A 15,674-nucleotide genomic window follows, 5' to 3' on the forward strand; every position below is an offset into this window, starting at 1 on the left:
CGGGTATCTCACAGTCGAGTACGCTCGACTGTAGCTTTCTTACTTGTTTGCGGTTGTTACGGGGGGAAACTTGCAAGCTTTTAAATAACCACAACAATGTTTATTGAATCATATCAATGGTTTCTGGGATTCAAATACAATACATTAAAGGGCAATTCACATCTCCTAGTACTTATGAGAGAATTAGAAGAATTTGCTATAGTATTTAATTTCAAAATTATTTGATTTCTATAAGCAAAAATTGGAAAATAAAATAGTTGTTGACTGCAATGTAAATAATTCTCATTTTTCTTTTATATACGGATATTTCAAATGAATTAAATTTGTTTGTAAAATAATAAATCAAAAGCTTTCAGTTTAGCATTTATTCAATTTATTGGAATCATAATTTTGGGCACAAGGATTACAGCTAAGAATAGTTTCTCAATTTTTGTTGGAGCAGCATTTGTCCTTGGGTCCATTTTTTGCAAACGCAGTTGCATTGTTGACTGCAGGCGCAGTTGTCGCCGCATTTGGTGGCTGAGCATTGGCAGTCTATAAATGGAATAAAGATTAAACTCTATAAAAATTACTTGTTGTTATTTAAACTTACTAGTTCCACATCCTTTGCAGCCCATTTTGAATTTGGTGTTTAATTTAGTATTGTAATAAACAACTTTATTGCACGGTGTCTTCTTTGCGAGTTTGTCTCTGCTTCAGTTTCACTCGCATTTTATAGATATCCTAAGTATGCAATTTTGCGCACCGTGGGGGAGTCAAAAAAGAATCATTCATATGTTTATTGTACACATTACAACACATATGAAATCAATTTATCAAAGCGTGTGCAAAATTGCGTAGCCGCCGCGTTATCTGCGTTTGTTCTTGTATTTTCTGTGTGTTGCCGGAGAGCAACTGCACACGGCTTTCTTATCAGCTGGTTTGGAGGGTATAAAAAGCGGCGATTGTTTGGCAATAATATCAAAAAACAATACGCAAAGTTCGCGTTAACATTTGACATTAAAGTGTTAAAAACCTTTAAAAAAAACAATAATCAAGATGCCTTGCAAAGGATGCGGAAACAGTAAGTGAAGAGAATTTAAAATTAAAAGAAGGTTATCTTATTAATTCTTCTAAACTATTAAATAGACTGCCAATGTACTGCCGGCCAATGTGGAGGTAACTGTGCCGGAAACCAACAATGTCAATGCGCCAGCAAACCAGCCTCAAAGTGTTGCCAGAATAAATAGAGGATAATCTGAGAATGTTAAAGAGTTCTATACTAAAATCTCTGACCTATTGTTAATAATGAAGCGTAATAAATATAATATTTAATTTATAATTTAATCATATGATCGTTTCTTTATTTAAATGGATGACGGGTAGTTTGGGGTAAATTTGGTATGATTTGAGAATGAACTTGAGGCTTACTTGTTAATGGGTTTTTCAAACATTGTGATTTTCTATACCAATTTTTATTCCTTTGCAATTTTTCAAATATTAGACCCCTACAACTCTATTTATGGAATCATATTAATTGCTTAGAACTTACGGATTTTAAATCTAGTAATGGAATTTCACATCACAAAATAGTTGTGGGGGAGTTTGAATTATTTGATATTTAATTATAAATCTTTTTCTTTTATCCGAAAGTCGTAAAATAGATAAGGAAATAATGTTTATAATATTATATTTGTAATTTCCATCATTTCATCTGAATGACATCTATTTGTAGTCTTATACTACTAGAATATTAAACAATAAAAACTTTTAGTTTAGCTATTTATACAATTTATTGAAATCATATTGTGCAATTCAAGGATAAAACATATTCTCAACTTTTGTTGGAGCAGCATTTGTCCTTGGGTCCATTTTTGCAGACGCAGTTGCATTGTTGGCTGCAGGCGCAGTTATCGCCGCATTTGGTGGCCGAGCACTGGCAGTCTATAAATGGAATAAGGGTTACAAAGTTTATAAAGTACGGATAGATTATTTAACTTACTATTTCCGCATCCTTTGCAACCCATTTTGTATTGATTGTATTGATTTCGTATTGTAATATACAACTTTATAGCACGGTGTCTTCTTTTCGAATTTGTATCTACTTCAGCTTTGCTCGCGTTTTATAGATATCCTAAGTATGCAATTTTGCACACCATTAAGGGGAAACATCATTCATAAATTCATTATGGAACATTTACTATGTGAATTCAAAACGTGCGCAAAATTGCGTAGCCGCCGCGTTATCTGAGATTTGTTCGCGTAGTTTCGTAGCGTCGTTTGCCGCCAGAGCGCAACTGCACACGGCTTTCTTATCTTATCAGCTAATTTCAAAAGTATAAAAAGCAGCGACTGCTCAGCAGTAGTATCAAAAAGCAAAAAGCGAAGCTCGCGTCAATAATTCATATAGACTAATTAAAAAGTTGTAATAAAAACATCATCAAGATGCCTTGCAAAGGATGCGGAAACAGTAAGTGAAATATATCCTTATTTTAAAGAAGATAAACTTATAAACTACTTATAACATAATTCCTTTATAGACTGCCAGTGTACTGCCGGCCAATGTGGAGGTAACTGCGCCGGAAACCAACAATGTCAATGTGCCAGCAAACCAGCTTCCAAGTGCTGCCAAAATAAATAGATGTTCATCAACCCATTTATTCTATACCTATGACTGACTACATAAACTTCATGCTTTAATAAATTTTAGATATATATTTGAATCTTAATCTTTGTTGGTTTTTTAAATTGGTGAAAATACTTCGATGGGTGTAAAAGAGATTAATTATATTTAAATAATTCACTCGAGTTGTGAGCGTGAATTGGGCAACTAAAGCAGACACATATAATATATTTATTTTATATTGGAATTCATCAATGCAGAGTTGCGAATGCGATTATTAAGTTGAAAACTTACTAAACTTACTTAAGTTAGCTTATTGGAAACATTATTGATTTTTATAACTCTGATTTGCCAGTAGATTTGTTTTCATTTCAAAATGATAAGATTACAATTTAAATAAAAACTTTACTTTTCATATTTTATTTATTGTTTATTTGTACAAAAATGGCTTAGATTTCAAAATTCATTGAGAATGCTTAAATTGAGAAAGTAAGTGGTTATATTTTTTGGATATGTATATAGTTTGTCAATAATTTAACATCAAAATCGATTTAAATAAAACCATTTAGTAATTTAGTCTAAAATTCATCAAAATCATCTTTGGAAACTTTTATCATTTTCTCCTTTTTTCCTCAAAATATATATAACTAGGGTTAAAAAAAATTTATTTACTCTTTTTCATATTTTTTTATTATTTTATTGCTCAATTTGTTTTGCATTACAATGAGGATTAAAGTCAGATTGATGTTTGTTTACTAATTTTTGTTGGAACACCATTTGTCCTTGGATCCATTTTTGCAGACGCAGTTGCATTGTTGACTGCAAGCGCAGTTATCTCCACATTTGGTAGCTGAGCACTGACAGTCTATATAGAGAATATGGCTTAAGTATTGTATATCTATTGGTGTTCAGTTCCACTTACTATTTCCGCAACCTTTGCAGCCCATTTTTACGATTCAGGTTTTCGAAAAAATGTGTGAATTAACGATAATTAACAACTGTTTAACACGAAGTTATTTTGTTGACTTTGTGTCTGAGTCAGCTTCACTCGAATTTTATAGATATAAATATCGAAAGTATGCAGTTTTGCACTCCACATGTGGGAATCTGGAAAAACCAGTCATCAATTATACAATATTTAGCATAAGCCACAAGCCATAAACAAAGCGTGCGCAAAATATTGCGTAGCCGCCGCGTTATCAGAGAACCGTTTAATACATTCGCTCTCACTCTCGCTCTCTCGCTCTGCTGCGTAGTTGACTGAACGCAACTGCACACGGCTTTCTTATCTTATCAGCTTGTCTGAAGGGTATAAAAAGCGGTAGCTGCTGAGTGTTGGAATCAAAAACAAAAAGCGAAGTTCGCGTCAACAATTCATCTTAACGTGTTTGAAAAGTTATAATTAAACATTTTGAAAATGCCTTGCAAAGGATGTGGAAATAGTAAGTGAAGTGAATGCCAATTAAGAACGCAAATTAACAAATTAAGTTTTCTATAACAGATTGCCAGTGCACCTCAGGCAAATGTGGCGGTAACTGCTCCGGAAATCAGCAATGTCAATGCGCCAGCAAACCAGCCACCACGAAATGCTGCCAGAACAAATGCTGCTGAGAAGACACTATAGATTTCCATGCAATGAAATCTCTGACTGATCATAACGAACAAAAGTTGCAAAACATTTACCATTTAAATTAAAACTCAAATTTAACATACTTAGCTTACAAGCTCTTTAAATTAGTCGCAAATTGTGAAGACTTTTAATTTGATTTGATTTGCACAGGCAAGCAGAGGGCACTTGACAGCACAACACGAGTGCAATATGTTTATACATTGCGAAACTTGAAGGGTCATCATTCGGAGGAGGCAAAGGACACTTGAGTCTGCCGCAGTCTTTAAATGCAACGAGTGAGCCACCAGGTCTCGGTCTCTGAGTGGCCTAAAAGTGAGTCGACCTGGGCGATTTGTGGCTTGTGCGTGTTTCGAGACTTTGTACACACTCCTATGTAGGTTAGTGTGCACACACACAGTGTAGTGTAGTGTAGAAATTCCACTTGGGGGAACAGCACAAGCTGAGAGAGTGACTGTCAGTTTGACAGACATGTGAAAACAGAGACACGAAATGGCTGTAAATTGGTATCCAAAAAGTGCATTAGTCGCGTTAATTGCAGTTGACAATTACATTTCAGGACGGCGTCACGATGAACCAAAAGCGCCAGTGAGCCAGAAAGACAACCTTGAGCCCGAAAAACTGTTCGCGTTAGTCCAAAAATTTCAATTTGAGCGTTTTTAATGGCGTTAAGCGGCGGAAATGGAATCGCGCCTCATGACTGCTTTTTGCGCCAAGTCATCAAAGTTAATTTGTAAGAGGGAAATTCGAGTTCAAATGTTTTTACAGCCATTTCCTGAACGCTGTAGCTAGTTCCAAAATGCCACTGGCGCTCGATTTGCCTGCCTCGTTATGGCTCATATCCGCTTTTTTTTTGGTAGGGTGAAAAGGCTCGCGTCGCATGGAAATAAACTATTGTTTATATGGTGGCTTATTGCCTTCAATAGTGGGTATCTTTTGGTCGAGTTTATGTGCACATTGCCCGACTGAATTGTTTAACCTTTTGCACTGGCAAGAAACGGAACTGAGTGTCACGGCATTTTGAGATTTGTTTTGATAAAGTTAAAAAAAGAAATGTGAAAAGAAATGACATTCTACAGAGGCAACAACTTTGCCTCGCAGCTCGAAACCTTAAAATGACAGGCTGAGAGGCCAGCGGGCAAAAAAAGAGTGAGAGCGAGATGCAGCCGCAAGTGGGTCACGCGACTGGATTGCTGGCTTGGCTTGGCTTGGCTTCGCTGGCATCGTTGGCTGAGGCTGAGGTCGTGAAGTCGTGCAAGTTGCGGCTTAAGTCGCACGCTGCGTATACGCGATATGCGCGCCATTTAATTTGCGCTGTCGCGGCCTTTAAGCGCAAACGCAAACAGTTAATTACGGCATTAAGTTTTCATGTCGCAGTCAAAGGACGCAAAAAACAGCAAAAGCGAAACAACTGCAATGCGGGCACTTCGTGAACACTTTGCCGCCAGCAGCAGCAGCAGCAGCAGCAACAGCAACAGCAGCAGCAACAGCAGCAACAACACCATCAAATGCCGCAACGCAGAGTTGGGGTAAAAAAAGAGAGCTAAAGTCGAAGAGTCTATGGAAAGAATGTGACGTCGCATCACTTATGCATAAGAACATTTTAACTTTCCGTTAGCCACTTTAGACTTGGGCACGTTCCACTGTTGAGAGGCGGAGCTCAGTCGTGTCAAGGGAGATGCGCTGAGATGTTTTTTAGACGTTGGATGGTGTGTGGAGACTGCTGAGTTTGTTTATCTTTTGCGTGTGACTTTTGCCTTTTGGCTGGCTTTGAAAACTTTTTCCATTGTTGCACTCAACTTCGTTGAAATCAAATCACTGCTGTCGTCCCCTCAACTTGCAGGACACACACTCACACACACATATACAATACATATTTATTAATGAAATGCACAAAAAACAAACACACACAACTTTAATCGTAATTTCTCTCTTTGGGTGGGGGATTCAAGGTGTCTGCAAAATATTCTTAATAATTTATTGCATTTTGTTTGTTAAGCTCTTCAAAAACTTGCTGAACTTTTCAACATAAATTAACAGATTAGTTCAACGAACAACAACAAAGTAATTCGGCAACTTTTTAGGGCAGGTGGCCAAAAACTAGGAATGTGTCTAGTTGCTCTTTGTCTGCCACAACAGCTGCTAATTTTCGACTGTTTCAAATGGCCAAAAATGCGAAATGCGCCAGCAAAAACTTTCAACACCCAGCACGCACTCTAAACGCTTGGGGTTGACCTCAACCCTCAACTCTCAACTCTCAATCCGCAACCTTCGCAAAAACATTTTGTGGCCCAACCACCATAAATCTTGGCTATTTTGGCAATTTGTAAATCTTTATTCGGTATCCCTTACAGAATTCTTCTTCAGCAAAATGGCATTTTGCATGTGCTGGCAACGTGACCTGTAAACTTCTTCACACAATTCATATTAAATATTTATATTTAATTTGAAATTCACTTGATGCGAATTCACAGCGAGTTAATAGCAAGTGTGTTGATTGCGAATGGTTTAAAAGTCTATATGTGCGTTTTTTTTTTATTGTTATTGCAACTACTATTGTCGATGATTCAAGGCTCCCAAATGAGTAATCAAGAGTTGGGCGAAGTATCTATCTATATATGTATTTAACAAAAACTCATTTCGTTTTTCGATTTTGTCGCTGATTTCCCAAAACACTTTGAAGCCATCACATCACACAGAAGATAGAGGATAGTGGAGGAGACAAATACACATGACGCGATGATTGCAGGCACCGACTGGCAACTGCGTGAATGTCTTTGGGTTTAGCAAACACATTAAGCGCCACATCCGGGGCGTGTTACAGCTGGCGGCCGGATGTCCTGGCCATGTCATGGCCCAGCCCCAAGTATTGACTGGCCTTAAACCGGTCTGGAACTCTGTTGACAGCAATTTGGGATGCACGACTGCACTCAAACACAAACACAAACCCAAACACAAAAACAAACACAATGTCTAAGCCCTAATGACAATGGCTTAGCAGCTGAGTAACAAGCGCACAAGTCACAGTTTGCCAGTTTTAAAAAGAAAACATTATAATTATAGTTGGCTTAAAGTTTATTGCAGACATAATTAAAATGTCTTACTATAAATTGCGAACATACTTGGGAGTTCAGAGATTTGTTGCCCGGTTAGCCATTAAATTAATTGTGCAACTTTAATGTCCATGACATGAGCACGATTTCTCGCCCTTTGGCAAACTACACTGACAAAAGAGACTAGTTTCCAAAATCAAGAACTGTCGTATTAAAAATGTTGTTCTTAAAATAAGATCACTTCAAAAACAAATTCTTAATTAGTTTTAACATTAATCGGAAAATAAGAAAACAAATACTAGATTTATGTAGATTCTGTAAACCATTGAAATTCCTCGAAAGTTTTTATCTAACTCGAAGTGTTTTCTTTCGTTGGTCAGTTAGTCAAGCTGTCTGCGAACCATTCATTCATTGCAGTCTAAGAGAGAAGGTTCTGTGATCAAATACAGCACGGAATCGATGATAAGTATTTCGTAAGTAAAGTGATTAAAATACAACCGAGGAGATGATTAAATAGAACAATAAAAAAACAATAAAATAAATATAACGTCGAATAAATTTTTTTATTAAATATGGTTTTGGGTCTTCAAACTATAAGATTTGTCCTCTAATTTTTAAGCACTTGTTCTTGAAATCAAGATGTGTTTTCCAACTTAAAACTTTTCATGTTCTTGAGCAACCAAAATTCTTAGTACTAAGAGCAAAATTTAGTTTTTAGATCATTTTTTTCAGTGTACTCGCATAGTACTATATTATATAGCCCCTATACTATATATGTGTTAATGTTGTAATGTTGTTAATTAAGCGAACAGAGGACGAACACAACTGCGGTCGGTTGCCAGTTGGTTGGAAGTTGGCAGTTTTGCGCTCAGCTGTCAGCTGCAATGCGCTGCAAAATGTCACTGACAATTGTGCTCTGTCATCCGACGCATTCTCTGTGCACTCATGTAAGTATTAGTGTGCGTGTGCGTTGTGTTTGTATGTGTGTCTCTGTGTGCTAGTGTCCTATTCCTTGGGGCAATGGCCGGTACGGCTCATTAGCTAACAGCACACGTGCACAAATCAATTTTGCCACGTCCAGCTCGAGTCACACGCTCTTCACTTGAGTGCTTCACGAGTGCACACAGAGCAGCTGCAGTAGCAGCAGCAGCAGCAGAAGTAGCAACAGCGGAAGCTTCCCCTTTTTATTCCCAAGGCAACAAGTGCAACGCAAAAACAATCATACGACGCGTTGTCCAAAAGCAATCAAAGCGAATGGCTTTACGGCAACAAAAATCACATACTTATGCGAGTGCACACACGCAAAGTCCACAAAAGTAGACGACTGCATGTTTTAATAAGCAATGACGCGCCGGATGAGATGATGCCATCATAAGTATGCAAGTGCCATATTGAATGCATTGCCAGCGAGATGTCACACACACATACACACACACACAGACACCCATAGTAAACACATACTTACACATTTTCAACTAAGTATAATGCAGTTTCCTTGGCTGATGTTTATCTATTGCCAGTGCTTGCCAAGCGCACTGATAAGTGCATCAACATGATGCTCAAATTATATGGTCTCTCACTTGCCAGCGCATATACATACAGCAAACGAGCTCCATCAGCATTACGCTTATACATACACGATCACAGGAGCGGTTCAGTGTCAAAACGGGTAAGGAAGTGAAGATTTTAATAGATACAAATCGAGTAACTACCGTAATTTTGAAGTTATTTTTTTGGAAAATACAATAATAACTATAGTCTTTATGATTCCTGAAAATTTTGTTGCATGCAGATAAAAGTTTATTTAAGAAATACTTTTGTAACGCATACTAACTAGTTTTTTTTTAAGATATAAATATAAATATAGTCTCTATAATTCCTGAAAATTTGGTTGCATTCAGATAAAAATTGAAGAATTTTTTATATGTAGAAATAATACTTGTATAACGCCTACTTACTAGTTGCCTTGACTGAAAATCTGGTATATCTTGCACCCTATGGTATATTTCGAATATAGTACTGTATAAATGTACTAAATATAGCATTAGGTCTATTTTGAGTATTTGTGTGGCATATTGAATTGGTATATTTTGCAATTAATACCGCACTGTTTTGATATAACTCAAACAACAACTTTTAAGGCAACTTTTAAGATAAATTCACATCCATTTCTAACTTAAATAAAGTAATTATAATAAAACATTTTAAATATTTTTTATGCATTTTCAATTATGTTTAATTTAGTTCATTTTTTTTGTACTTACTTTATTTTCTAAGCAAACTTTTGTCTTGAATTTCGCTCCTGGCCACAAATACATTCGCACACACATGCGCATAGAGATGGAAGTGCATCGCACATTGTTGCACAGACTATTAAGCATGCTGGCGAAGGAGATGAAAATGCGTTTTTAATGCAGCGCAAATGCGGCAACTGTTTTGTGCATCGCATGTGGCTTGACATTTACAGCAACGAATATTCGCACATACTCGGATATGTTTTGCACTTAACTAACTGAAAACATTCAACAAATTTTATGCAAATTACGCGCCAAAAAAGTTTCACTCTCTTCGCTGCAGACTTTTGTCTCAGCATTTCACACTAATTAATTACTTTGAAACATTAACATTATTTTTTTTTGGGCGACTTGAAGGGACGAACTTTCATAATTTAACCTCGTCTTCCGGCTGAGAGAGAGCAACATATGGTCGATGGGATTGGTAATTGTGAAAATTGATTTAGTGGCTCGTCCACTAATTTGCTTGGGCAACAAATAACGTGACTGGGTTGCCCAAGTTACTCAAATAAATGTGCACCAGCTGTTGATTAAACTGAATGCCAAGTGGCTGAGGCTTGTGGCAAATATTTTCGCATCAAATTTGTCCATTTAAATTGGGCGAGAAAATTAATGCAAGCTTCACTTAAATTGCAATGATTTATTAGCAGGATTTATGTTTGGTAAATACGGCAATTAAATGTTCTAGTAAAAAGTCAAATACGAAACGTCTTTAATTGCTAGACAAATGGAACTCACGTTCAGCCAACTAGCTGAATCAACTCAACTGACTGGAGCGATTTATCCATTTGCATGTCGAATTGGATATCGAAATTGAATACTTGTTTTTTTTTTGTGTTCTATCGAACGTCAACGTTGAAGCAGCAGTGGCTTTTAGCGTTTAATCAGGCACTTTTTGGACGCGCAGACCACGTGGCACGTACATCGGATGCAGCGATGCAGTGAAAGAATGCCAAACCCTTGCAATTTGTCGTCTAAACAAAAAGCCAAAATACAACCAAAATACTCGTCGAAGTCAGTCCATGAGAAAATAAAGCAAATCAGCAGTAAAACAGGAGAACAAAAAAGAAAAACGAAACGGAACGAAACGAAACTCAACGTGCTGAAATCAAACCCGGAGTCGAGTTATTTCTGCGGTCTGTAGCCAAACAGACAAACGCGTTCCCCATGCGAAATGAGAGTAAGGATGATAAAAAGGGGCCGAAGCAGAGCGAAGGAAGCCTACTTTCTGGTAAATAACGCTTGGCCTGGTTTTTCGGGTATTGTGGCACATTTCTACACTCTACTTTTGACGGTGTGTGTGAGCAGTCTGTGAAGCGTCTCTTTTGCCTCGACATTTTGCTAATTAGACTTTAGATTTATTTACCTAACAGAACGAAAGGAATTTAGCCTAAAAAAATTAAAGCAAATAAAAAATGCAACTGGCTTTTATATGACCTGCTTACAACCCAAAAAAAAAAATTCGATAGTTAAGAGCGCTGCTTTAGCTGTCCCCCGATGAAACATAAAGTGCAGTATTTTCAGTGACAGCCACCGAAGCGTAAATATACACTTTGGTTGCCGGCATTCTCGTTCGGCTTCTCAGGGGCAACATAAGGCATGGCAAGACAAGGCAAGGCAAGGCGAGTCGTTACCACTCGTTTTGATAAGCTACAACTTGGACAGTTTTTATGGCAACAGCCGAAATAAAGCAAACAAACCGCGTGAGGGCATAGTAAAAAATAAACAAAATACGAAAATACGAAAATACATATGCATGACCCTAAATAATTCAGCAAACAAAAAATAGCATATCAAAACGAAAAAACCCACAATTTATTTGAAATACTACGTATGCGAGGCGAGCCGAGTTGAGTTGAGTTGAGTTGTGGCAAAAACTTACGACATGAAAGTGCTTTTAAAAAGTTTTTAAATGGAGCAAATAATAACTTTTGGTTTGTGGTACACGAAATCAAATTGAAATCACTGTCGCATGCTGCTTAAATCCTTTTGCAATCACACAAAAGAGTTGAGGCATTGAGTTAATTAAAATTGAAAAGACATGAGAGGAAGTGGGAGAGAGAGAGTTGCATATGCTGCGAGTGGCAATCAAAGCACTGACAGGCACACTCATGTATTGGGATCTTATTAGCCTGGCGGCAACTTCAATACGAATTTACACTTTACTCGCTCTGTCTATTTGGCCAACTGTGGGCGGGGCAACAACCTCAACGAACACACACATACATATATATACTTATGTGTGCACTCTGGAAATGTGGCTACGTGTCGGTTTCAATGAAATGAAAATATAAAATATGCATTTACTGCAACCCGCCTCCAGTTACTGATAGTTGCCGGCTGCTGCTGTTGCTGTTGCCTGCTGCTGCTGTTGCCCGGATAAGTATGCTACGGGCAACGTGCTCAGCGTCGGGGAATTGTGTCGAATGTCATGCGCGCCCCGCATTCAAATGGTAAGGTTCTTGGCCAAAAACTGTGAGACTTATATGTATATACTTATTTGCCAGCCAGACAACTGAAAATGAAAATGTGCAGGGCGAAACTTCAACTCCATTGTTTCATTGGCAGCAGTTAGGGAGGGGGAGGTAGAGGGGAGGAGAAGCCCACTCAATAATAAATGTAACGAGCGCATTACAAACACTTACACTTATGTATTTCAACTTTAAAGTGCCAGGCACAAATGCTACTCTCTTTCTCTCTATATAGTATATTTGTAAGCATAAGTATAACTACTTGTTTCACTTGCTTCATCTGGCAATGCGAGTAGCAGCACTTGGCAAAAGTTGCAACTGCCAGCTGGCAACTTGCAACTGCAAGTTGAAACTACGAACTGCCAACGTATGTACATATATTGCTATATAATTGCAGAATCAGTCACAAAAATAAAATGGACAGCAAGTAAGTCAAATGTGCACCAAGTGAAAACTTGCCTTAACTTTACACAAGTATTCTAAATGTGTGTGTGTGTGTGTGAATGTGTGTGGGAGCACTCACCACGCCCACCATCTTTAAGTTGCCACCTCTTCGCGCTTGCACTTGAAGTGCTAAAACTTTGCTGCGCAAAAGTTTTCGCCTGATAGTTGTACCATGAAAAGCAAAAGTTTGCCGTCAAAGCGAAAGTTAATGCCACCAGCAAAAGCAACAATGCAACAGCAAAAAAGAAAAACCAAAATGATAAAAAAATTAGATATATATTTATTTGTCTGAATTAAGGTTCCTTGCTCTGCTAAGTTGTGGCTAAATGCTTTGGCGAATTTTCGCTTCATTTTGGCAATCGAAATTATTCAACAATAATTAGTTTTAATTTTTATTTTGGTCTATGCAACATTGACTGACATGCTGTCCGGGAAAGATACAAAATAGCAACTAGGGGCGGACGAGCGTGTGCAGAGAGGTGGGGAGGGGGGCGTGGCTAGGGTCGCGAGAGAGCATACATTGAAATGGCATAAAAGTTTCTCGTATATTCTCGTATTCCCCTAGCAAGTTGCACGAAAATTTTTGCACAATTGGCAATCGAAAATTGGAAAACTTTTTCCTATATTTGTTTTGGCTTCATTCAGTTGACTGTGGCAACACACACACACATTCAGATATATACACACACATACACACTTGGTTGAGGTAGCTGCTATTAGGAAAGTTTTGTATGCTTTGCCTTAGGAGCAGTTCGCCCCCCAAGCTTAACCCAAAGCAAAGCGAAAGCAAAAACTTTAACGCAGCAACAACAACAAGAAGAAGAACAACCATATGCAACATGGGGCAAGAACGAGGTAGTAGTATCTGTTGGCAAATGGCCGCGTTTATAATTGCAACTGGCAACTGGCAATTGGCATCGGGCAATTTTCAATTTGTTTGCCTTGCATTGGCAACTTTATGATCCACATTGCACACCACTGACCCACTGGCTGGCTGGCTGGCTTGCTGGGTGACTAAAAAACCAATACCAAAACACAGCAACTGCCACCACAAAGCAGTTTAACTCTGACACAAAACAATTGGATGGCAAATAAATGATGCTCAGTGCAGTTTCTGCAACTTTCTTTTTCCACTTTATTTTCAATCTCTTTTTTTTCCGCTTTTGCTTGCAATAAAATAAATGTCTTCGAAACAAACTCAGTATCGCAATATAAAGTGCTAAGAAATATGGCAAATTTTATGGTTTTGCTGCAGAGATTAACAATGAAGCGTTCTCTAATCGAGTATTTACATTTAGATGGTCACTTGCTGGAAAAGGTGGTTTGGCTTCAATTTAAATTTCATAGTTTTCTCAGTCGGTGAACTCTTTGGTTTCATTTGGATGCATGAATTATTAATGCTTTACATCTAGTTGAGCAGGGAGAGGGAAAAGGGAGGGCTGGTTATTATGCCAGTCGCTAATGAAGTGTACAGATTGCAAGGCGCCTCCGGCGCAGTGTAACATTACGTATACGTAATGTGCCTATAGCAACAGCAGTTGCATTTCGCATCGTTGAAGTGCAAAACTTTCACCCAAAATTCAAGCATCGATTTTACAGTTCCCTCGCATATACACACACTCACACACAGTTGGCAGCAAATTACACACGCGGTGGCACAATTTTTGGACGCAATTTCATTTCACAACTTGCGAGTTGCGAGTTTCAACTTTTGCGCGAGGCACTGGTAAAATTTGATTAGACGAACGTCAAATATTTTCTGGAAGTTTACGGCCTTTAGCACTGACTTTTGTGCTAATTGGTTTCGATTGCTTTGCACAATTTGCTGCCTCAGCTTCTGGCTTCTGCGTTCTTCGCTAAAAAGTCTCCCAAAAAATCTGAAATCCTCTGCTATAAAAATATCCATATCTATGTTATTTGGCATATTTGGCCATTTCACTTTGTCGGCTATCACAACACACACACACACACACATTTATTTCCCCAAGCATCGAGAGTGTCAATTTGTTTGGGTTTATTGCGCACTTTGGTCGGGTTATGATTTAGGTAAGCGTCCAGGGAGACAGCGTCTATGTCGATTTCGATTTCGCTGTCGATGTCGATGTCGTTCAAATACACACAAAAAAAAGAACAAAAAAGAAACGCATGAGCCCCCCAAAAGCGTCGCCTAAAGTCGGCTCGTCAGTTGTGATTTTATTATTTATGGCCGTGTGTGTGTGTGTGGCAAGCATTGTGATTGCGTTGTGCGTTCTAATAGCAAAAAGATTTAACATATAAATATTTCTGTGGTGTTCTGTTCTGTAACTGTGTTTCATTCGGCCAAAACATGTTTGGACTGCTGTCAAAAGTGTTTTGTATTTGCATTATAATCGCCGTACACAAAATAAATCTAAAATGTATGCATATTTTATAAAATGGCCAACGTTAGCTGCTTGGTCAAATTTAAGAGGGTTAACTGAAAAGTTAAGCAACATAAGCTTGGAGTATTTGTTATTTTCAATTTGTATTTATTATTTTGGATTTATGTATGTAATAAATGACATCACCATAAACAGAGCAATCCTCAAGTATTTGATTATACTTTAGTCATTGGTTATTTTGTTTTTCAATTTAATATTTCTCAGCTATGCATTTTTTTGTACTATTTTTTCCCACAATCTTGAAGTGTTTGATGCTTGCTTTTTTATTGTTGTATTCTTGTTATTGGTTATATTCATTTCATAATTATTACTTCAGATTGATACATTTTTAGTATGTTCCTTTCCAATCCTCTAAAATTTGATGGCACTTTAGTGTATGCGTATTCTTATTATCTATTTATTATTTTAGATTCTTATAGTAAATGTTTTGTATTTTCCTCATCATAAATACAGCACTCTTTGAGTTTATTTTATACTTCAGCTATTTCCTACTTCAATTTATTATTTTTGCTCTATAAATCCTCCAGCTTTTGATTATACTTAAGTTGATAGTTATTATGTTATGTTCTTCAATTCTCATGAATTTTATTATACTTTAGTGAATGGTTGCTTTTACCTCTTATTTATTATTTTTGATTTATATGTTTCTTGTTAGCTTTACACTAAAGCCACACCAATCCTGAAGTATTTGATTATATTAAAGTTTATTGTTATTATCTGATTCACACTTTTCTTATTTATTATCAATCAAGCCTCAAATATT

At 37.4% G+C, this 15,674-nt stretch overlaps 6 protein-coding genes across 6 annotated transcripts; 3 read left to right on the forward strand and 3 right to left on the reverse strand.

The window, feature by feature from the left end:
- Positions 1 to 423: 423 nt before the first annotated feature.
- Positions 424 to 778, reverse strand: LOC133836619 (metallothionein-4-like). The gene is given in 3 exon segments (XM_062267204.1): positions 424 to 465; positions 467 to 534; positions 593 to 778. Coding segments are annotated over 3 exon segments (135 nt in total). The 5' UTR covers positions 618 to 778.
- Positions 779 to 944: 166 nt separating this feature from the next.
- Positions 945 to 1,326, forward strand: LOC133837904 (metallothionein-2-like). Its single transcript, XM_062268816.1, has 2 exons — positions 945 to 1,063; positions 1,129 to 1,326. Exons 1-2 carry the CDS (start codon positions 1,039 to 1,041, stop codon positions 1,227 to 1,229), a joined length of 126 nt encoding a protein of 41 aa, XP_062124800.1. The 5' UTR covers positions 945 to 1,038; the 3' UTR covers positions 1,230 to 1,326.
- Positions 1,327 to 1,754: 428 nt separating this feature from the next.
- Positions 1,755 to 2,093, reverse strand: LOC133836616 (metallothionein-4-like). The gene is made up of 2 exons (XM_062267202.1): positions 1,982 to 2,093; positions 1,755 to 1,923 (listed from the first exon to the last, which is right to left on the reverse strand). The coding sequence occupies exons 1-2, from the start codon at positions 2,004 to 2,006 to the stop codon at positions 1,814 to 1,816; spliced, it is 135 nt and encodes a 44-aa protein (XP_062123186.1). The 5' UTR covers positions 2,007 to 2,093; the 3' UTR covers positions 1,755 to 1,813.
- Positions 2,094 to 2,330: 237 nt separating this feature from the next.
- LOC133836620 (metallothionein-2-like) lies at positions 2,331 to 2,708 on the forward strand. The gene is made up of 2 exons (XM_062267205.1): positions 2,331 to 2,449; positions 2,520 to 2,708. The coding sequence occupies exons 1-2, from the start codon at positions 2,425 to 2,427 to the stop codon at positions 2,618 to 2,620; spliced, it is 126 nt and encodes a 41-aa protein (XP_062123189.1). The 5' UTR covers positions 2,331 to 2,424; the 3' UTR covers positions 2,621 to 2,708.
- A 571-nt stretch (positions 2,709 to 3,279) lies between these two features.
- LOC133836618 (metallothionein-4-like) lies at positions 3,280 to 3,663 on the reverse strand. Its single transcript, XM_062267203.1, has 2 exons — positions 3,525 to 3,663; positions 3,280 to 3,467 (listed from the first exon to the last, which is right to left on the reverse strand). The coding sequence occupies exons 1-2, from the start codon at positions 3,547 to 3,549 to the stop codon at positions 3,358 to 3,360; spliced, it is 135 nt and encodes a 44-aa protein (XP_062123187.1). The 5' UTR covers positions 3,550 to 3,663; the 3' UTR covers positions 3,280 to 3,357.
- A 264-nt stretch (positions 3,664 to 3,927) lies between these two features.
- LOC133838519 (metallothionein-2-like) lies at positions 3,928 to 4,314 on the forward strand. Its single transcript, XM_062269646.1, has 2 exons — positions 3,928 to 4,044; positions 4,104 to 4,314. The coding sequence occupies exons 1-2, from the start codon at positions 4,020 to 4,022 to the stop codon at positions 4,211 to 4,213; spliced, it is 135 nt and encodes a 44-aa protein (XP_062125630.1). The 5' UTR covers positions 3,928 to 4,019; the 3' UTR covers positions 4,214 to 4,314.
- Positions 4,315 to 15,674: the final 11,360 nt, after the last annotated feature.

The sequence above is a fragment of the Drosophila sulfurigaster genome, chromosome 2R (genome assembly GCF_023558435.1).
Source record: "Drosophila sulfurigaster albostrigata strain 15112-1811.04 chromosome 2R, ASM2355843v2, whole genome shotgun sequence".
NCBI lineage: Eukaryota > Metazoa > Arthropoda > Insecta > Diptera > Drosophilidae > Drosophila > Drosophila sulfurigaster.